The sequence below is a fragment of the Brienomyrus brachyistius genome, chromosome 5, assembly GCF_023856365.1.
Source record: "Brienomyrus brachyistius isolate T26 chromosome 5, BBRACH_0.4, whole genome shotgun sequence".
Taxonomy (NCBI): Eukaryota; Metazoa; Chordata; class Actinopteri; order Osteoglossiformes; family Mormyridae; genus Brienomyrus; species Brienomyrus brachyistius.
In genome coordinates, this window is record NC_064537.1 from 30,577,428 (window position 1) to 30,598,168 (window position 20,741).

The 20,741-nt window shown below is 46.5% G+C and overlaps 1 protein-coding gene and 1 pseudogene across 1 annotated transcript; one reads left to right on the top strand and one right to left on the bottom strand.

The window, feature by feature from the left end:
- Positions 1 to 109: 109 nt before the first annotated feature.
- On the bottom strand, positions 110 to 3,222 carry LOC125742835 (glucose-6-phosphatase catalytic subunit 1-like). The gene is made up of 5 exons (XM_049015225.1): positions 2,911 to 3,222; positions 2,699 to 2,808; positions 2,420 to 2,531; positions 2,004 to 2,119; positions 110 to 1,556 (listed from the first exon to the last, which is right to left on the bottom strand). The coding sequence occupies exons 1-5, from the start codon at positions 3,138 to 3,140 to the stop codon at positions 1,054 to 1,056; spliced, it is 1,071 nt and encodes a 356-aa protein (XP_048871182.1). The 5' UTR covers positions 3,141 to 3,222; the 3' UTR covers positions 110 to 1,053.
- Positions 3,223 to 4,857: 1,635 nt separating this feature from the next.
- On the top strand, positions 4,858 to 12,488 carry LOC125742432 (uncharacterized; annotated as a pseudogene).
- Positions 12,489 to 20,741: the final 8,253 nt, after the last annotated feature.

The window sequence follows — 20,741 nt, forward strand, 5'->3', positions numbered from 1 at the left end:
TGAATTCCGGTGAAGCTCATAACTAAAATAAGGATTTCATATTCAATGATAATGGATTGCATAGCACAGAGTTACACATTCACAACCACTGGACCAATGGCAACAGAAATGTTTTTAACAATTTTATTATAAATTCCCTTCAATTTAAGCACAGCTTCTTTTTTACAGAAATATATCTTTAATAAAAAAATAAAAAATCTGTCAAACAGGCTAGTAGTCTTTTAACATTTCTTGAAATCATGTTTTCCTAGATTACATATGCAGATGTTAATAAATTATGGACATGTTTTTCCTGCCAAGCAATACATTATATTAATGTTATAGCCTGGAAGTCACTTCTGTTTTGTTTCCTAATGCCTGTAGGAGATGAGAAAGCTTTCCATGAATATTATCAAGTGAAAACACAATATCTGGCACTTCTATAGTCACTTTTGCAATACAATACTATTTATGTTCAGACTTGTTCAAGGATTCATAAGCTGAACATCTAAATAAAATGAAAAATGACAAAATTAAAATGAAATACAGCTCTTACTGTTACTGTTACAGCAATCATCTGTCATCTGGATTAATCATAATCATAACTATAAAACTTCTTTAGAATAAGGATGGCATCTATCTATAGGAGTGAATGCTTGAAGACTATGATGGGCTATGATTTCCAAAAACTCCTCTTAGCAGCTGGCACAGTATAGTTGGAATCATTCAATTACATGGTTCCTACTATGCAAGTTGCTCATGATATTAGCAGCTATGGTTTTGGGAAATGTTCCCCTGGACAAACAAGTATGAGTTCACACAATGGGAATTTGTGTTTTGTTTCTTACATGTTTGTTAGAACTCTAACAGAAATGCTGGTGTGATGTTGTGTACTCTACTGATGCTTGACTTATTACAACTGGTCATGCAGTCACTACCTAAAGCCAGTTATTTGTTGGATGAGCTCTTGGACTGTGTTTGCAGGAAATGCAGAAAGTGAAGCACCTCTGAATACTCTTCAGCATTGTCAGATGAGTCCAATTCAGGTCCAGCTCTCACCTTGGCATTTCCACCTCAAAGATGCTTTTTGTTGTCTCCACTCAGAGCTCCTGACAAGCAGTAGGGGATGATGGTAACAGTGGCTAAGGGCACCGTAGCACTCTTGCAAAAGGAAAGTAGGTAGAACAGGGTCGCTGTGTGGGTGGGAGGTTTAAATGAGTCAAAAAGGTGCAGTAGAAACAGGGAAGCCACAATACAGCCCAGCCTGAAGGAGGCGCTCCTGCTCTTCTTGTTCTCTGTGTAGAGAGGAGAGTGCAGGCCCAAACCGAGGCCAAACAAGGTGCCCATGTTGCGGAGGAGGCTGGCGAAGGGCGTCGTGTCCATGTGGACCCATTCGGGCTGGATGCACCACCTCTTTGCTTTATCCAGAGTCCAGAGCAGGTCGACACCGAGTGCCTTCAGCAGCACATAGAAACCCAGGGCGAAGGTAAGCAGAAAGAGGGTGACATACAGGTACTTCTTCAGACTGGCGCTGTAGATCCACTGCACTCGGTTGAACACCTCAGCCACGATCATACCTGCGATGAGGAATGCAGATTCAACAACAAGTTAATGATGGAGAGCATTTTTAACCAGCATTTAGCATTATTATTTGTTTATAAATCAGTTTAAGGAAAAATAGGTAAATAAGTGAAAAGGTTTTCTCCTAAACAAGCTGTATGACAATCATTCATTAATACTGTACATGAGAATTTTTATTTCACCAACACAGTGTTTCTCAATCATGTTCCTGGTGCCCCCCCCCCCCCCCCCCCCGCCAGAATGTTTTCATTCTAACCCACACTGCTTTCAACCTACCACATTCATTATTAGCCTGTTAAGGACCATATAAGGTAGGGTTGGAATGAAAACAGTCCGGCGGGGGGGAGGAACGCCAGGAACCGGATGGAGAACCACTGCACTAACCTGTGATCACCCCAGGGATGATCATTAATCCTGTACATGAGTATTTTTGTTCCACTAACCTGTGATCACCCCAGCGATGACCTGGTGTGGGAAGTGTGCAGCTATAAAAACCCTGGAGAGACAGACGCACACCTGGACCCCCCAGAAGAGTGTCCACAGGGTGCCCCTCATACACCTGAGTATTACACAATATATACATATATCACTGACTACTGTGACTGGGAAAAGACAGCCAACTCAAGTAGCAGAACCGAGAAATATTTTATTAACACTGATCAAGAAGCAACTCACAGGCAGTTCACAGTGATATGATCTATGATTAGCCACAGTGGAACAAAATCATTGTGGGAGACTAAAGATATTTACTGTAGTTCTTGGGTAACCATCAGGTAAATGAAAAATAAAACCATCTAGTGAGAACATAATTGGTGAATAAGTACTAAAAGAAGGCCACTGGAGAAGTGCGAAGTCTTACCAGCTGTTGGACTTTGAGTTGCCATTCTGCTCTTTCAAAACAATGGCAAGAATGGAGGTTACCATGGCATAGTAGACACCCGCAGCTCCCATTGCATGACCAGATGGACTGCCTGTTAGATGAAAGACAGGTCTGAGCAGTGAGCTTCATGTGTGGTGGATATTGACCATGCATATACCATTGCTTATGATTGTAAAACCTAAAAAAAATTTACATCAATGTACATAAACAAATGTAAGCAGTATAGCTATAGGAAGGAAGACAAGTGCTAATCCTCACCTGGGCCTGTCTCGCAGGTCATGGGGAACTGCTCAATTTGTGGCACAGAGGAATTGCTGTAGTAAAGTGTCTCATGGACCCACCAATATGGACGTTCGCCAAAGAGGATCCTGTTGGATAAGATTTGGTTAACAACATTTTCATTGTGTAGCACAAGAATTTATGCACAGTGTTTTATGCAAAGGAGAACTTTGAAGAAGGTTTTGACTTACCACTTGAAGACCAGATTTAGCCAGTCCCCAACCACAGCCACCCAGATGAGCTTAATGCCCACAGACTCCCGCAGATGGAACCAAATGGGGAAGAAGACAAAGAAGGTGTTCCTAAGGTCGGCCGCAAAGGAGACGAAGAGGAACCAGCCCTGGGCATCGCGGTAGTTGGTCTGCAGATACTGCGTGGTGCTCACCCCAAAATCATGCATGGCATCCATGGCTGCATTCATTTTTCAAGCTGCTCCTTCAATGCACACTTACACTGGTGAGTGAAGCTGGTAGACAGAAAGGCAGCACTGAGAAGCTGTGGCACTTTGGTCATTGTTTTTATACCTGTGGACCCACCACTCAAACGCATGACCATGCCTTGATCTTTGGACCTTGCATGTGTGTCATAAAGCAACAGGGGCAAAAAAGTTACTATGTGACGTCAAAAGGACAGGCGACGCAAACACATGCGAAGGTGATCGCCCTTCAGTCGACCTGTCCACAGACCTGTTTAACCCTTTAACAGGCAGAAAATAGGTGACTAAATCAAACTAAATCATATATACATTCAAGTGCAATATGTGTTAGTTGTCTCACACTGCTGAGTTCACTGGAAATTGTTCAACATATGGTTTTGTTGACAGATAACTACCTTGGGTCAAGTCAAAATAAAAGAAATTTGTAATCTCAGAAATAAAGTTTTTTTTCTGCTTCATGTTTAAAACATGAAGGATTAATGACTAAAACTTTGCGAAAAAAAAATCCATTGTTGAGTCAGATGCATTCTGCTGTACTGAGAAACTGCTCTTATGATTATGATTGTTATCAGCATATGAGAATGGTAGGTACTGCTAGTTGGGCTGCATTTATTCCACATGCTAAGCTGCTCATTGATTGTAGAGAAGATACCATGAATTGTATTAAGCATACTGGCCCCGGGCCTTACAAACACACAGATTTTGGCTTGGGGACACTCTAATACATTCAGATTTCATCAAGTGCAATGAGGGCCAAACACTGGATGTAAAATTCAAACAAAGTCTGTTATAATTCATTTACTGAGTAATACTTTAAACCCTGACCTTGCTGTCTCTCTAGGTCTCCCTCTAACACTAAGCATATGTACTCTTATGCTACAGCAAAATCTTCAGTGTTGATTAGTGTTGTTTTTTCAGTGTTATTTTTTCTGAGTTGACTAGTGTTCATTCTGGTGTTGATTTGAGGATATGAACACTTGGAGTGTTACACAGTGTTTGGATCGAGTGTTATTTCGAGGAGTACATATACATTACACTCCCAAAGAGTGGATTTGATTTCCGGCTTCATTTTCGTTCAGTGGTGGCCATATAAAGCTGTAGCAATCCTCCTCCGGTGCTGCAGCTCATCCTCTTTCAGATTCACACATGCACAGGACAATTTTCAAGCCTTGCCACTCTTAAGATCCTACATGCCCAAAAGAGAACGAAATAAAAGGATAAAATGATAATCATGTAATATTGCTTCAGTACTATTTCAATCCTGATGTTAATGTATTTCATGTATCCTAAGTGAATAATACAATAGATAATACAATAGATGTTTCCAAAACATTATACTGTGAAGAATATCCATAATGCTTCAGATTTTAAAAGTTATCAGTAAATATCTACGTACGAGTTTGACAAGTAATCGTAGACAACTGCTGATATCAATAAAAATGCTATTTGTGTTTTTGTTGAGTGACATTTTATGCATAAACAGTTAAACTTTAAACATAAAAAATAAAAGGAATATATCAAACTTTTAGATTCGAAATAAATTGACAATTATTAAACATGGATCGTGCACAAATATATCTTCATAGGTCACTGGTTTATATAACTATTAAACAAATAAACTACACTTTGAAAACTCTTGAAACGGATAAATAATACGTTTCTTTGTTCTCTGCGCATGCGTCCAACCAACCAGAAGGAGCCTGGGAGTTGCTTCTCGTGGCAGCCGTTACTGAGCACACTTCACTAACGGTAGACCAATTAAGGTGAGAATAATACATATTTTGACAAATGAACGACTGAATGCGATTGATTTTGCATCGTTGAAATATTACAATAACAATTTAATTGTCATTTGACGTCTATAAGTGAGATTTATAACGTGATCGTTTCATGTTAATATTTGTACGGTAGACCCCTTGACAAAGTGAGACAGTTCTTGTTAACTTAGCAAATTAACGATTTAGTAATTATGGAGCGATGTTTAGGTCACAATTTAATAAATAAGCAGATGAGTTTAAAAATACATTAACGGTTTGAAGGGACAGATAAAAATTACTTTAACAAGTAAAGTAATCATTGGTTTATCTTAACAAGGGGCATATGTTTCGTTTTTTATTTCGTTATTTTACATGTGTAAAATTTTATTATGTCTAATTTACTAATTTCAATCCCGCCAACATGACATGAAATAGGCCTACGCTTTGAAACTATCAAGAAGGGGGGCGCGGGCTTTTGTGGAACGCGTTGTTTTAATTGGTGTATCGCTTATACTTGATTGCTTTGCCTAATTCTATGTTGCTGTGCGGTAGATTGACGCGGTTCATGGAGCAGTTGGAAGGGCCATCGAAAGAAATAGCATTGACTGCAGCTCCTCTGAAACTTTTTTTTATAAATACCGAGCAGGCAATAAACTATAAGCTGTGAGATAAGCCCCTGTGGAAGACTGGCCTGTGAGTTTCCGAGTCAGTTGAACTAACTTTTCCGGGGATTCATGTCCATCAATGGTCACAAGTTTCTGTCGTCCGTTTAATCGATTGGTCATCGCTCGATTGCTCTGTGCTGCAGCCATTAGAGGCGTGTCTAACTTACTTACTAAACTTAATTACTAAAGCCCTTTACGTCTATGAAGGCTGACAGTTTGTTTCAAGGCGTAGTTCATTCCTCGATTTAGAAATAAATAACAAAGGTCGTCATCGACCTTTTGATCACCATTTAAGCTGCTAAAACAAACGGACACGCACATATGCTAAACTGTGGCTGTTAACAGTAGTCAGCACGAGATGAATGAATGAGCGTCTCGCGGGGATGCTCAGCCTGGGCAGTTGGGACGGAAACTACATATCAGCTCTCAGAACGGTCGTAAAGTTGATCAGTAGAAAGTGGACGATTACCTGTGCATAAACAAACATATGAAGAAGAAAATAAGGAAATGTATGTATTAATTATACTTAAATTTTATTTCATTTTTACTTATCACCACATGACCGTGTGTTTGTTTATTCATAGATTTATTTATAGTATAATTTTAACAGGAATGTCCCTCCATAGACTATATGCTCTTAAATAGATACTGTATGCCTCGACAACTATCCATCCATCCATCCATCCATTATCTCCCGCTTAATCCGGAGTCGGGTCGCGGGGGCAGCAGCCTCAGCAGGGAGACCCAGACTTCCCTCTCCCCGGCCACTTCGTCTAGCTCCTCTGGGGGGACCCCGAGGCGTTCCCAGGCCAGCCGAGAGACATAGTCTCTCCAGCGTGTCCTGGGTCTTCCCCGGGGCCTCCTCCCAGTGGGACATGCCCGGAATACCTCCCCAGGGAGGCGTCCCGGAGGCATCCTGATCAGATGCCCGAGCCACCTCATCTGGCTCCTCTCGATGCGGAGGAGCAGCGGCTCTACTCTGAGTCCCTCCCGAATGACTGAGCTCCTCACCCTATCTCTAAGGGAGAGCCCAGCCACCCTGCGGAGGAAACTCATTTCGGCCGCTTGTACCCGCGATCTCGTTCTTTCGGTCACTACCCAAAGCTCATGACCATAGGTGAGGGTAGGAACGTAGATCGACTGGTAAATCGAGAGCTTCGCCTTTTGGCTCAGCTCTCTCTTCACCATGACAGACCGATGCAGCGCCCGCATGACTGCTGACGCCGCACCGATCCGCCTGTCGATCTCCCGCTCCATCGTTCCCCCACTCGTGAACAAGATCCCGAGATACTTAAACTCCTCCACTTGGGGGAGGACCCCATCCCCAACCCGGAGAGAGCACTCTACCCTTTTCCGGCTGAGAACCATGGTCTCGGATTTGGAGGTGCTGATTCTCATCCCAGCCGCTTCGCACTCGGCTGCGAACTGCTCCAGTGAGAGCTGAAGGTCACGGCTCGATGAGGCCAACAGAACCACATCATCCGCAAAAAGCAGAGACCTAATCCTGAGGTCACCGAACCGGACGCCCTCAACGCCCTGGCTGCGCCTAGAAATTCTGTCCATAAAAACTATGAACAGAATCGGTGACAAAGGGCAGCCCTGACGGAGTCCAACCCTCACCGGAAACGAGTCCGACTTATTGCCGCCCATGCGGACCAAACTCTGGCACCGGTCATACAGGGACCGAACCGCCCTTAAAAGGGAGCCCGGTACCCCATACTCCCGGAGCACTCCCCACAGGACCCCACGAGGGACACGGTCGAATGCCTTTTCCAAGTCCACAAAACACATGTAGACTGGTCGGGCAAACTCCCATGAACCCTCCAGAACCCTGCTGAGAGTATAGAGCTGGTCCACTGTTCCACGGCCAGGGCGAAAACCACACTGCTCCTCCTGAATCCGAGGTTCGACAATCCGGCGGACCCTCCTTTCCAGGACCCCCGAATAGACCTTACCAGGGAGGCTGAGGAGTGTGATCCCCCTGTAGTTGGAGCACACCCTCCGGTCCCCCTTCTTAAAGAGGGGGACCACCACCCCGGTCTGCCAGTCCAGAGGTACTGCCCCCGATGTCCACGCGATGCTGCAGATGCGTGTCAACCAGGACAGCCCCGCAGCATCCAGAGCCTTGAGGAACTCTGGGCGAATCTCGTCCACCCCCGGGGCCCGGCCACCGAGGAGCTTTTTGACCACCTCAGCGACCTCCACCCCTGAGATAGGCGAGTCCACCCCCAAGTCCCCACACTCTGCTTCCATATTGGAAGGCGTGTCGGTGGGATTGAGGAGGTCTTCGAAGTACTCCCTCCACCGACCCAAAACGTCCCGAGCTGAGGTCAGCAGCGCACCATCCCCACCATAAATAGTGTCGATGCTGCACCGCTTTCCCGCCCGGAGCCGCCGGATGGTGGACCAGAATCTCCTCGAAGCCGTCCGGAAGTCGTTCTCCATGGCCTCACCAAACTCCTCCCACACCCGAGTTTTTGCCTCAGCGACCGCCAAAGCCGCATTCCGCTTGGCCTGCCGGTAGCCGTCAGCTGCGTCTGGAGTCCCACAGGCCAGAAAGGCCCGATAAGACTCCTTCTTCAGCTTGACGGCATCCCTTACCACCGGTGTCCACCAGCGGGTTCGGGGATTACCGCCGCGACAGGCACCGACCACCTTGCGGCCGCAGCTCCGGTCAGCCGCCTCCACAATGGAGGCACGGAACATGGCCCATTCGGACTCAATGTCCCCCGCCTCCCCCGGGATATGGGAGAAGTTCTGCTGGAGGTAGGAGTTGGAACTCTCCCTGACAGGGGATTCCGCCAGACGTTCCCAGCAGACCCTCACTATACGCTTGGGCCTGCCAGGCCTGGCCGGCTTCCTCCCCCACCAGCGGAGCCAACCCACCACCAGGTAGTGATCGGTTGACAGCTCCGCCCCTCTCTTCACCCGAGTGTCCAAAACATGCGGCCGCAAGTCCGACGACACGACTACAAAGTCGATCATCGAACTGCGGCCTAGGGTGTCCTGGTGCCAAGTGCACATATGGACACCCTTATGCTTGAACATGGTGTTCATTATGGACAGTCCGTGACGAGCACAGAAGTCCAATAACAAAACACCGCTCGGGTTCAGATCGGGGGGGCCGTTCCTCCCAATCACGCCCCTCCAGGTCTCACTGTCGCTGCCCACGTGAGCATTGAAGTCCCCCAGCAGAACAAGGGAGTCCCCAGGAGGAGCGCTCTCCAACACCCCTTCCAAGGACTCCAAAAAGGGTGGGTATTCCGAACTGCTGTTTGGCGCATAAGCGCAAACAACAGTCAGGACCCATCCCCCCACCCGAAGGCGGAGGGAGGCTACCCTCTCGTCCACTGCGGTAAACCCCAATGTACAGGCGCCCAGCCTGGGGGCAATAAGTATGCCCACGCCCGCTCGGCGCCTCTCCCCGCGGGCAACTCCAGAGTGGAAAAGGGTCCAACCCCCCTCAAGGAGACTGGTTCCAGAGCCCAAGCCGTGCGTCGAGGTGAGTCCGACTATATCTAGCCGGAACTTCACAACCTCGCGCACCAGCTCAGGCTCTTTCCCCATCAGAGAGGTGACATTCCATGTCCCTAGAGCTAGCTTCTGCAGCCGAGGATCGGACCGCCAAGGTCCCCGCCTTTGGCCGCCGCCCAGATCACCTCGCACCCGACCCCTATGGCCCCTCCCATGGGTGGTGAGCCCATTGGAGGGGGGACCCACGTGCCTTGTTCGGGCTGCGCCCGACCAGGCCCCATGGGTGTAGGCCTGGCCGCCAGGCGCTCGCCATCGAGCCCCACCCCCAGGCCTGGCTCCAGGGGGGGGCCCCGGTGACCCGCGTCCGGGCAAGGGAAACCGTGAATCCAAGATTTTTCTCATCATAAGGGGTTTTTGAGCCGTACTTCGTCTGGTTCCTCACCCAGGACCTGTTTGCCTTGGGTGACCCTACCAGGGGCATAAAGCCCCAGACAACATAGCTCCTGGGATCATTGTAACACGCAAACCCCTCCACCACGATAAGGTGTCGGCTCCAGGAGGGGGCCTCGACAACTAAATAAGTTTTAATAACAATTAATAAGTTTAAGTTGTGTTACCAAATATTATCCTGTTCTAACTATTCTATTCTGTTCTAACTAACTGTATTCAACAACTGCTCTCTGTAAGGTAATGACGTTTTTTATTAGGCTTCATCATGCTGGTGAAGGTGAACTACCTTCAAGTGAAAAAATATATCAGCTTGCAAGATGGATTCACATTTGAGGAGTTTCTAGATGAAGGTAAGTTTTGAATTTAAGCATTGGCTAATATTTCTTCTGATTTGAAAACTTAATTTTCTAATCCATTTTCTCTTGTTTTAGTTAAGAAAATAAAATAAGTTTAGTTTAGAAAAAGTTTGGGCTTACAGCAAATGATGCACTTCAACTCTTTGATGAGACAGATACTAATGTGGAGGAGGATATTTTTCAAGGTTTGCTTCAAAGCAACCCACAGATATGCTTCACTGTATATGATATTCAATGTCTTTATAAAAAATATAAAAATAATCAATAATGATCTCCCCTTTATAAATAAAGTTGTTTCACTCACAGCTACCTCAACACCAGGTACATGCACTGACACACTTTCAAACTCCAGTGATGTAGAAGGGTTCGAGAGAACACAGCTGAACCTGTCTGCAAACTCAATCTCTAGCACTGCCAAAGTATCATAAGTGCTGAAAAGGCAAAACAGGTAAATGTGGATATATCTGCCTTCATGGATACTGTTTACTTGTGATGTGTCACCATGCCATTCCCTCATATATATTTTTTCTGTTTAATAACTAGATTGTTCAAAATGCCCTGAAAGGAAAACCTGGTGGTGTGGATGTTCTTGAAGAATATGAGTTAACTAAAACACTTAAGCACAGCACGAGACGACAGCTTGTTAATGTTCTTGTTGGCCATACGACATAGGTTAATGGGTAAGATATCAGAGTATAGATAATTGCACATAATCTTGCTTTCGGTCTATTCATTAGATATGGCGCTTTGAATAAATGAGTATGCTCTAGTTAATCTTACCAAATTTTCAGGAGGATTCCCACCCGTAAACAGAGAGAGACATATGCCTTGGGCATTGTTTCTCTTTTCCCTACTCTAAGAGATCCGTATTCATCGAAGGGCTATGTAAGTACACTTCATTCACATTCATGTGCTTTTAAGTAATTGAATGCTGCAGTATTTTTTTTTTATAAACTCATGAATTTTATTTATTAATGTTTTTGTTTTGCAATAATTTATCGTTTTTCTTTTGTTATGACTACATCATTTATAAAGTTGTAATTTACTGATGAGATTAAATAAATGTACATTTTTGCTTCCTTTTTTCATTTTAGGAACATTTTTATGATCCAGAGAAGGGAACAGGATTCATTGCATGGAGACTTAAAACTCTTTCAAGGAAGAATCCAAAACGTGTATGCTTAGTGTCTCATGAGACTGGTGGACCAAGTCGTCGAAGAAGAATTGAGGAAACTGAACAACTTTATGGAGATGCATGCAGAGAAGCCATTTCATTCCTCCTCCACACAGCCGATGAAGCTGAAGTTAGGCAAAAGATGAAGCAAACCTTTAAGTATCGGCAAGAGCTTGTTCACAACCCAGGAAGGTCAACCGACACCTTTAAAACCTTTCCAAGATTTTTAGACGTAAAAGGTTTGGTAAGTATAAACATTCTTTTTCTATTTATTTCTAGGTTTAAGCAATTAAGTGTGATTCAACCATGATTGCTATGTGTTTTGCTATATGCAATTTCATTAGGTAAATCAAGACTTTGTTTTGCTGTTCAATGCTGAAACATCCACAAAATTGCTTGAGCAGTGGGAGACAGCATTCAAGCTGAAAGTCATCAAAGAAGCAAAGTCTCACACTTTGACAGCAGAACTACAAAGTCACATCAGTGCAGCAGAGAACCAACAGTCCGAAAATGGTAAGTGGTATTTTGAGGTTTTAAATGGCATACAAGGTTATCTGTTTTACATACTCTAATTTATATTTCTGAGCAGTGACCTTTATTATTTTTTTGTCAGGCTGGGACAGTGACATATCCTCTATCTTGTTGCTGTTGCACTTGCTACCACCTTCTGCAGGGAGAAAAAAGGTTAAAATCAGTCCACTAGATGCTGTTGACAGACTTGTACATTTTCATAAGGTAATTTACCAATGTCTTATACAGTCATTAATGTGATTTTTGGGTTTATTGGTACTGAATTAAGTTGTTCTCGTTTTCCACACATGACCAATATGTAATGTTACTTTTTTAATACTGTGTATGACATGCAAACTTAACATTTTAACTGTTTTTCAACCATATCATAGTGATCTGTACTTGTCTTTTCTTCATTGACTTTCATGAATTATAAACACTTTAATACTTGTCATTTGTCAATACTTGTCATTGTAAACTTCAAACACTCAAACTATGTAAAATTTTAGTTGTAACACTTCAGATTTTCACTGATAAAATGTTATTCATGGTTTGAAGTGTTTCAAATATTGTTTACAAGTGATGTGTACTTATCAAATGCAAAATATATGTCTTTATTATTTTATAGTCCTGTACCAGCATTGAAGAACATCTCAGCGGGAGAGAAGGTCACCAACCATACCTACTTGCAGTAGGAAGAGTAAAGAAGAGGATTGACAATTTTTATGTGGTTGTCGACAAGCAGCTCATCCCTTGTGCAGGAACCAGCTCCCTGAGTGCCATCGATGAACTGTTCAAAGCCCATTACGTCTTTAACCTCACCTATGAAGAATCTCTCGCAAATGTCTGTCGTCTGAAGAAAGGTGTAATCTATAACATTGACATAGGTATAACGTGAGTCACCAAGAGTAAGAGAACTACATGTGAAATTGTTGAACAATGTTTAAATGCTTCTGTTGTCAAAGCTTGCATGCTAATAGTAAGCAATTTATATCTCACTTGTGGGTTACGCACAGTTTCTATCCTTCATTGAAGTTTAGGTTGATTTGTGTGCAAGGCGATTGTAGGCGCCAGTTTTATACTTTCTGAGGGTTCAGGATTGCCCATTTTGAGGATACTAATTTGCCTTATGCAGAATTGCATTCATCCCAAAATGTTGATAGTCATCAGTTGGGTTATGTACAGAAAGGAGATGGTGAATCCCACGGTGCCTCCTCTGATTTTAAGAACAATGGTGACAGTGATACCCAAGTTTGTCTCGCAGATTGTTTGGAGAACATTGATGGCTGCCTTTCCGCAAGCGATACGAAGGACACGTGTGCTTCAATTTTGGCCAAATTACAATGCAGCAATATGGCAAATACTTTAGTTTCAACAATTGTCTCAGACCTTGAAGAGCTCATTTCAGAGGTTCACACCCAAACTCACCAAAAGATACTATCAGTTATTCCTCTTGATGACCTAGTCAGGCCGGAAGTTGGGAGTAGTACACATTTTGAAAACCCATTTGTCTGTTTTAACACAGAAAACAAGAGAGCCAATTATTTCCTTGATAAATGGGGTATAGTTGACCCAATTGAAATTAGACTTGGCATGAGGTATTGTGACCGGAGGCAGAGTAACCAGGCGAGGATCCAGAAATGCGCACAGCCAGATAGTTTGTGATCGCAGAAAGCGATACAATAAAAGGGAAATCCGTAAAGGATGGTCGTGAGTCGTTAGCTGGGGTCGAAAGCCAGAAGGTCAGTCCTACACGGGCACACAGGACACGACCACACAGGGGAAGGGGAACTGGAGAAGCCGGGATCAGCAGGTAAGTGGGGTCAGGTACGGGAGTGAGTCTGGGGAAAGGAAGAAGACAAGGTAAGGCAAGCACAATAGGAATACAGAACAGGGAAGGAACAGCGGGACCACGAGAGACAAGTAATTGCTTGGCAAGGCTCATAGTAATGGCACAATACTTCGCATTGAGCTGCAGGTGTTCCTGGTTTATCTAGAGCCTCTCATTACTGAGACATTTGGAACACCTGGGAAACCCTGCCTACTCGGGCGGTGCTGAGAAGGAGTGGGCGGCGGGTTCCGCCTGAGAGGGCGTGACAGGTATGATGTGAGACGCAATAAAAAAACAGGCTCATATGATCAGGTCCCAGTGAAAGACCTTTGTTTATGTGCCAATTCTAGAAAGTATAAAATTTATGTGTCAAAATTAAGATATTTGTAGATTGATAAGGGAGTCTTCGGAAAGGCAGAGATCACATGATTATAAGGACTTCTGTGATGGAAGTGACTTCAAGGCTCATCCATTATTTTCTAGACATTCCACTGCTTTGCAAATACAATTATATTATGATGATTTTGAAACGGCAAATCCCCTTGGGTCCAAACATGGGATACACAAAGTTGGGCCTTTTTTTGTACTAAGAAATCTTCCACCCAAATTTAATTCAACTCTGATGAATATCCATTTGGTTGCACTTTTTCATGTTCAAGATTTGAAAAAATATGGGTTTCAGCCCATATTGGAGCCTTTGATACATGACATCAGTATTCTAGAGACAGATGGCATTGAACTACCAATTTCCATTGGGAAAATTTACGGCACTTTATGTCAAGTAAATGGAGACAACTTGGGAATGCATTCAATCCTTGGTTTCACTGAATCATTTAGCGGTCAGTACTACTATCATTTATGCTTGACTGAAAAGGCAGCTGTCCAGGTTATTTACAATGAGAATGATCCAAGGGTTGTTTTACATGATTGTGCAGTCTATGAACAGCATTGCCTTCAGCTAGAATCAAACCCACAACTTTCATCACTCTAACCGCCTCAAAAGAAAATCATCGCTCAACAGTCTAAAATATTTTCATGTATGCCACAATTACTCTTTAGATGTAAAGCATGACATCCTAGAAGGAGTTGCTCAATACGAAATAAAATTATTAGTGGAATATCTTGAGAGTGACTTTATGTCACGAAGTGAATTGGTCTCTAGAATTTATGCTTACGATTATAGTTATTTAGAATGAAAGAATTGTCCCACACGAGTGAATCTCGAGCACAAAGGGAATGGTTTAGAGCTTAACTCAATTCAGGCATTTAGTCTTTTAAAGAACATCCCATTAGTCTTTGGTGATATTATGCCCAATGGAGATAAACACTGGCATTTGCTGCTTCTTTTACTTCAAATAGTGAACCTTGCATTTTCCCCCTGTCTCTCTGAAGGTATGACGGTTCTTATGAAGTATTTAATAATTGAGCACCACGAATTGTTCAAAAAACTATATCCACACAAGAATCTATTGCCAAAACATCATTTTATGATCCATTATCCTTCCTGTATACGTAAAATAGGTCCCTTATTGTGTGGAGTATGCGATTCGAAGCTAAGCATAAAGTCTTCAAAAAAACACTCAATTTTAAAAATATTACCAAATCTCTGGCAAAAAGTCATCAGATGTCCGTGGGCTATCTTTGGGAAACGTCACCATTGAGACATGTTGAGTATGGTCCAATGAAAATATTTTGCTGGGAGGATGTTGATGATGCTATGCATCTGGCAGAAATGTTACAGAATCCCATTGAGAGAAGTATGTACTCCATGAATTGGGTGAAAAAAGATGGGACAGAATACAGAGTAGGCCTGGTTGTTCGCAATGAAATTGAAGACCAAATTCCTGTTTTCAGTCAGATTCGGAAAATACTTAGTATTGACAATATATTATTTTTGGTGGATAAACTTTTCACAAAACATTTCTCAGAGCATCTCCATGCATTTAAAGTACTGAGTGACTGTGGCGTGGGTGAATTCATTAAAGTGAATAGTCTGAGGTTTCACAGGCCATTTGTCCTGCAAAGTGTATATGGGTCTGATGAGTATCAATATATTATACCCCCGATTGTGCTGGTTTAATTGGCTTGTGCAAATATCCTCTTCAGATGGTCATTCTTAAATGTATTCACCATTGGCACATTGCAAATACCGCTAGCCAGTATTTGTGTAAAATCTTCTATGTTTTAGAATGTAACTTTTGAATATATATTTTATTGATTTTATTTGCTGCATAAGGATTTCACCAAAATTAGACCAATCAGCACTTTTTTATTTTAATTAAGGGACTAATAGCTGCTGTAACCTATATGTACATGTACATAAATGTAACTAACACTTGCATTCTCTGTAAATTGTCACTGAGACTGGGCTTTTATTTTAAGTTTAAATCATTTTGGTTGAGAAACCTGCTTTTGTTTATAGATGTTAAAGTATTTTGCAAACAAATTTATAAAATAAAAGACATTTTGCAAATATCTTCCTTTATATTTAACATTCTGTATAATGTATATACATTACCTCTTATTGTTACTTTAAATTGGTAAGAAACATACAGTGTAAACATACAGTTTAAAGTACAGTGCAGGAAATTCATATTGCATCAAAAATAATTCAATACTATATGTACTAACACTCACTGAGTATTAACATATTGACTGTCACACTCGATCGCGGGCAGAGCGGCGATCGTGCGGGCGAGCAGGCAGAAACGGGCAAACACGCCGTAATCAGGGCAAACAAGGGGTTTATTCCGAAAGACGGGGCAGGGAACAGAAGACGCCAACTAACATCAATGACAGACACTGGATTAGTACACAACAGGAACTTAAATACAAGAAACAAGGCAGCAGGAAACAAGACACGACTGGGCACGATCAGGAAATCACACGTGGGTAATTAGGGGGCGTGGCACACACGAGGAGCGGACGGAGCGGGCGTCACAGAACCCCCCCCCAAAGGCGCGCTACACCGGGCGCGCCCGGGAGGAGGCGAAGGACGGGACGAGACCGGGAAACCAGAACCTGAAAGACAAGGGCAAAACAAATCAACGGGGAACAGGGAACAAGACAGACAGGCAAAACTGACAAAGAGGCAGGAGCCAGGACAGGACACTACACAAGACAGGAAAAGCCGACAGACAGACCAGGAAGGGAGAAACAGAGGGAACAGGCGGAACAAAAGGAGCGGGAGTGACGGGAGGGAATGACGGGAAACCAGGAACAGAGCGGGGCGGAACAAAGGGACCAGGAACAGAGGACGGCGGGACAAAGGCAGGAGGAGGAACAAAGACAGGCGGGACAGAGACAGGAAAGAAGGGAGAGAAGGAGGAGGAAGGAAGGGGAGCCCGAGGGAGCCCCTGCGGGCGACGGGAGGCAGCCGGAGGGGCCGCAGGCGGCCGGGAGGCCGGAGCCGGAGGGGACCTCGGAGGGGCCGAGGAGGCAGGGCGAGGGACCCGCGGAGGGGCCAGGGAGGAAGCAGGAGGGAGCACCGGGGAAGGGGACGAGGGAGCAGGAGGGGCCCACGGCGAAGGCCCGGAGGAGGGGGGAGCCGCAGCAGGCGGCGACGTCCGGTGGAGGGCCGGAGGTAGGGGCCCCGCAGGCAACCGAGGAGCCGCCGTCGGGGAGCCCGCAGGCGACCGACCAGGCACCGGAGGGGGGAGCGAGGCAGGGTGACGAGGCATCGGAGGGGGACCCGTAGGCGACAGCCGACCCGGAGGGCCAGGACCTGCAGGCGCCAACCGAGCCCCAGCGCAGGCGAGGCAGGGCGAGCCAGGGGGCAGGGTGGGCGGGACCCCAGCCCTGCGTCTGTGTCCCCGCCCCTTACGGGACACGGACATCACGCCCCTCGGTCGGGGCCGAGGACGCCGAGGCAAGGGCAGAGGAGTCACAGGAGCGGGGCCAGGGACAGGAGCGGGGCCAGGGACAGGAGCGGGGCCAGGGACAGGAGCGGGGCCAGGGACAGGAGCACGGTCAGGAACAGGAGCTAGCTGCAGTGGGGGCGCCTGCCCGGGAGCTGCAGCAGGCGGCTGCAGTGGGGGCGCCTGCCCGGGAGCTGCAGCAGGCGGCTGCAGAGGGGGCGCCTCTGCAGGAACAGGAGCACGGTCAGGAACAGGAGCTGGCTGCAGTGGGGGCGCCTGCCCGGGAGCTGCAGCAGGTGGCTGCAGTGGGGGCGCCTGCCCGGGAGCTGCAGCAGGCGGCTGCAGAGGGGGCGCCTCTGCAGGAACAGGAGCACGGTCAGGAACAGGAGCTAGCTGCAGTGGGGGCGCCTGCCCGGGAGCTGCAGCAGGCGGCTGCAGTGGGGGCGCCTGCCCGGGAGCTGCAGCAGGCGGCTGCAGTGGGGGCGCCTGCCCGGGAGCTGCAGCAGGCGGCTGCAGTGGGGGCGCCTGCCCGGGAGCTGCAGCAGGCGGCTGCAGAGGGGGCGTCTCTGCAGGAACAGGAGCGCGGTCAGGAATAGGAGCTGGCTGCAGTGGGGGCGCCTGCCCGGGAGCTGCAGCAGGCGGCTGCAGTGGGGGCGCCTGCCCGGGAGCTGCAGCAGGCGGCTGCAGTGGGGGCGCCTGCCCGGGAGCTGCAGCAGGCGGCTGCAGTGGGGGCGCCTGCCCGGGAGCTGCAGCAGGCGGCTGCAGTGGGGGCGCCTGCCCTGGAGCTGCAGCAGGCGAAGGGGGCTGTGCAGGCAGCGAAGGCGGCTGCGCAGGCAGCGAAGGCGGCTGCACGGGAGCGGGGTCCGCCGGTAATGGCGGCTGCACGGGAGCGGGGTCCGCCGGCAATGGCGGCTGCTGCTCGGGCTGAGCAGGGGCTGCAGGCACAGGAGGCGGCTGCTCGGGCTGAGCAGGGGCTGCAGGCACAGGAGGCGGCTGCTCGGGCTGAGCAGGGGCTGCAGGCACAGGAGGCGGCTGCTCGGGCTGAGCAGGGGCTGCAGGCGGCGGGACCGGCAGGTCCCGTGCGGGCAAGACGGACGTGGTCCCTTTAAGTGCCCGGGGCACACGCGGGATAGCGTCCCGCACCGCGCGGGCCCCCTTGTTGGCCAGCCGCTCCGGCCGGAAGTAGTACCGCTCGAGGGGCGGTAGCAGCTCAGCGGCGGCTGGGTGCTCTCCCCGGACTGGGGAAGCTGCCAGCGCAGGCAGCTTAGCTGCGGTGATGACGTCGAGGTCAGCCGGGGAGTCCTCCAATTCCCCGGTTAGGAGAGAAGCGGGGATGAGCGCGCACGCTCCCAAAACGATTGCAGGGGCGATCGCGTGCTTCTTCTTCTTCTTCTTCTTCTTCCTCTTTGTCACGGTGTCCGCGGGAGGCTGCTCCACGTCCGACAGGACGGACGGCTGGGGAACAACCTCCGGGACGCACCGTGCGTCCAGCCCCAACCTCCGCGCTGTTAGGCGCTGAACCAGCTGGTTGAGGTGGGAGCGCACCTCTCCTAGACGATGCCCGCCCTCCGATGGGGACATCGCCAGCAGGAGATCGCAGCTGTCGGTGGCCAATTGCAGCGCGACGGGGTCCTCCTGGACGTCGGGCTGGTTCAGCCAGTAATGTACCTCTTGCAGCAGACCGAGACGTTGGCTCTCGGTCTGCTGCTGTGCCTTGTTGAGTTGGTCTGTCATTCTGTCACACTCGATCGCGGGCAGAGCGGCGATCGTGCGGGCGAGCAGGCAGAAACGGGCAAACACGCCGTAATCAGGGCAAACAAGGGGTTTATTCCGAAAGACGGGGCAGGGAACAGAAGACGCCAACTAACATCAATGACAGACACTGGATTAGTACACAACAGGAACTTAAATACAAGAAACAAGGCAGCAGGAAACAAGACACGACTGGGCACGATCAGGAAATCACACGTGGGTAATTAGGGGGCGTGGCACACACGAGGAGCGGACGGAGCGGGCGTCACATTGACACCTAAGACTTACTATTTTGACACCATCAGTGTGTTTTGAACATACTCTTGGCATAAATTAAATTCCCAAAACACTGCTGGTGACATAAAAGTGACTCTAACAATGTTAATTTCAACACCTGACAAGTGTGAAAAATATAACACTAAATAAAGTACATTTAACTTGATTTGGTGTGGACCTGTATAAACTCTGAAGAAGTGTTTAAATTAACACTTGGTGTAAAATTAACACTTTGGATTTTGCTGTGTGATATTTTATTTAGTTTTGCATTGAAAGTGAATTGCTGAGAGGTTTTGGTCTGCTGTGAAAGAGAGCGGATTCATGCCTTAAAAGTGCATCAGTCGATCCCGTCCAGAGAGGAGAAGCAGATGACTTATAGCATTGCTGACTATCCGCTATCCTGTTAGTCATGATACTCTGCTCGTGTCTGAGTGTACGTTACAAATTAAGAGCGAGTAAGACAATGAGTTTTTCATGTGTAGGTTCGATACATTGACGTTAAAAAATCACAGGGTTTGGTCAATGCTTTTCTGGTCTTCCATGGATTTATAAAAAAAGAAGTACAAAAACAAATTGTCAGTTTGTAATACTGTCAACATGCCAAATAGTATTAAGAAAATGAAATTATTTGCCCAAAGTCATGAATGCATGGAAGATAAATGTTTCTTAATATAGAACCATGATGGAGAGCAGCCAGCAGGTGAACAGTTGGTGAACAGCCAGATCTGGGTTCCGTCTCTCAGAATGAGTGGAGGTCTGAGCAGATTAGCTAACCCTGGACTAGCCTGCCCGAAAGCAGATGCTGGAAAAGCCACGGCCTGAATGACGTCAGTGTGTGTGTTTGTGTGTGTGTGTGTCTGTGTGTGTGTCTGTGTGTGTGTTTGTGTGTGTGTCTGTGTGTGTGTTTGTGTGTGTGTTTGTGTGTGTGTCTGTGTGTGTGTCTGTGTGTGTGTGTTTGTGTGTGTGCCTGTGTGTGTGTCTGTGTGTGTGTTTGTGTGTGTGTCTGTGTGTGTGTCTGTGTTTGTGTGTGTGTCTGTGTGTGTGTGTTTGTGTGTCTGTGTGTGTGTGTCTGTGTGTGTGTTTGTGTGTGTGTCTGTGTGTGTGTTTGTGTGTGTGTCTGTGTGTGTGTCTGTGTGTGTGTCTGTGTGTGTGTGTGTGTGTGTGCATGTATTTGTGCTCAGATCCAACCTCCTGTTATAATAAGTAAGCATCTTTTTAAAAACTCAAGCTTTATAATAACAAATGCATAACAAAGGCATTTCCCATCATCGTGGGCTTTTCATGGATGCTAATTAACAAAACAAAGAGGAACAAGCACAGAAAAAAATATAAGCTTGGTTTACTTTTTAATTCATTATTTAGTTTCATTATGAAGAGATTCCTGTGACGAGATCAAAAGAGAGCTCCTTTCACAAGTCGTCTTGTGTATTTTTATTGTCAACATGCCAAACTAAGAGCAAATCTATAATGTCTCTGAGGCCGGT

Excerpts from the sequence above, each read along its gene's own strand:
- LOC125742835 (XM_049015225.1), bottom strand. The coding sequence starts at position 3,140 with ATGAATGCAGCCATGGATGCCATGCATGATTTTGGGGTGAGCACCACG. Across the intron at positions 2,809-2,910 it reads CTAAATCTGGTCTTCAAGTG|GATCCTCTTTGGCGAACGTC; the intron begins GTAAGTCAAAAC and ends CTTATCCAACAG. Across the intron at positions 2,532-2,698 it reads GACCTGCGAGACAGGCCCAG|GCAGTCCATCTGGTCATGCA; the intron begins GTGAGGATTAGC and ends TTCATCTAACAG.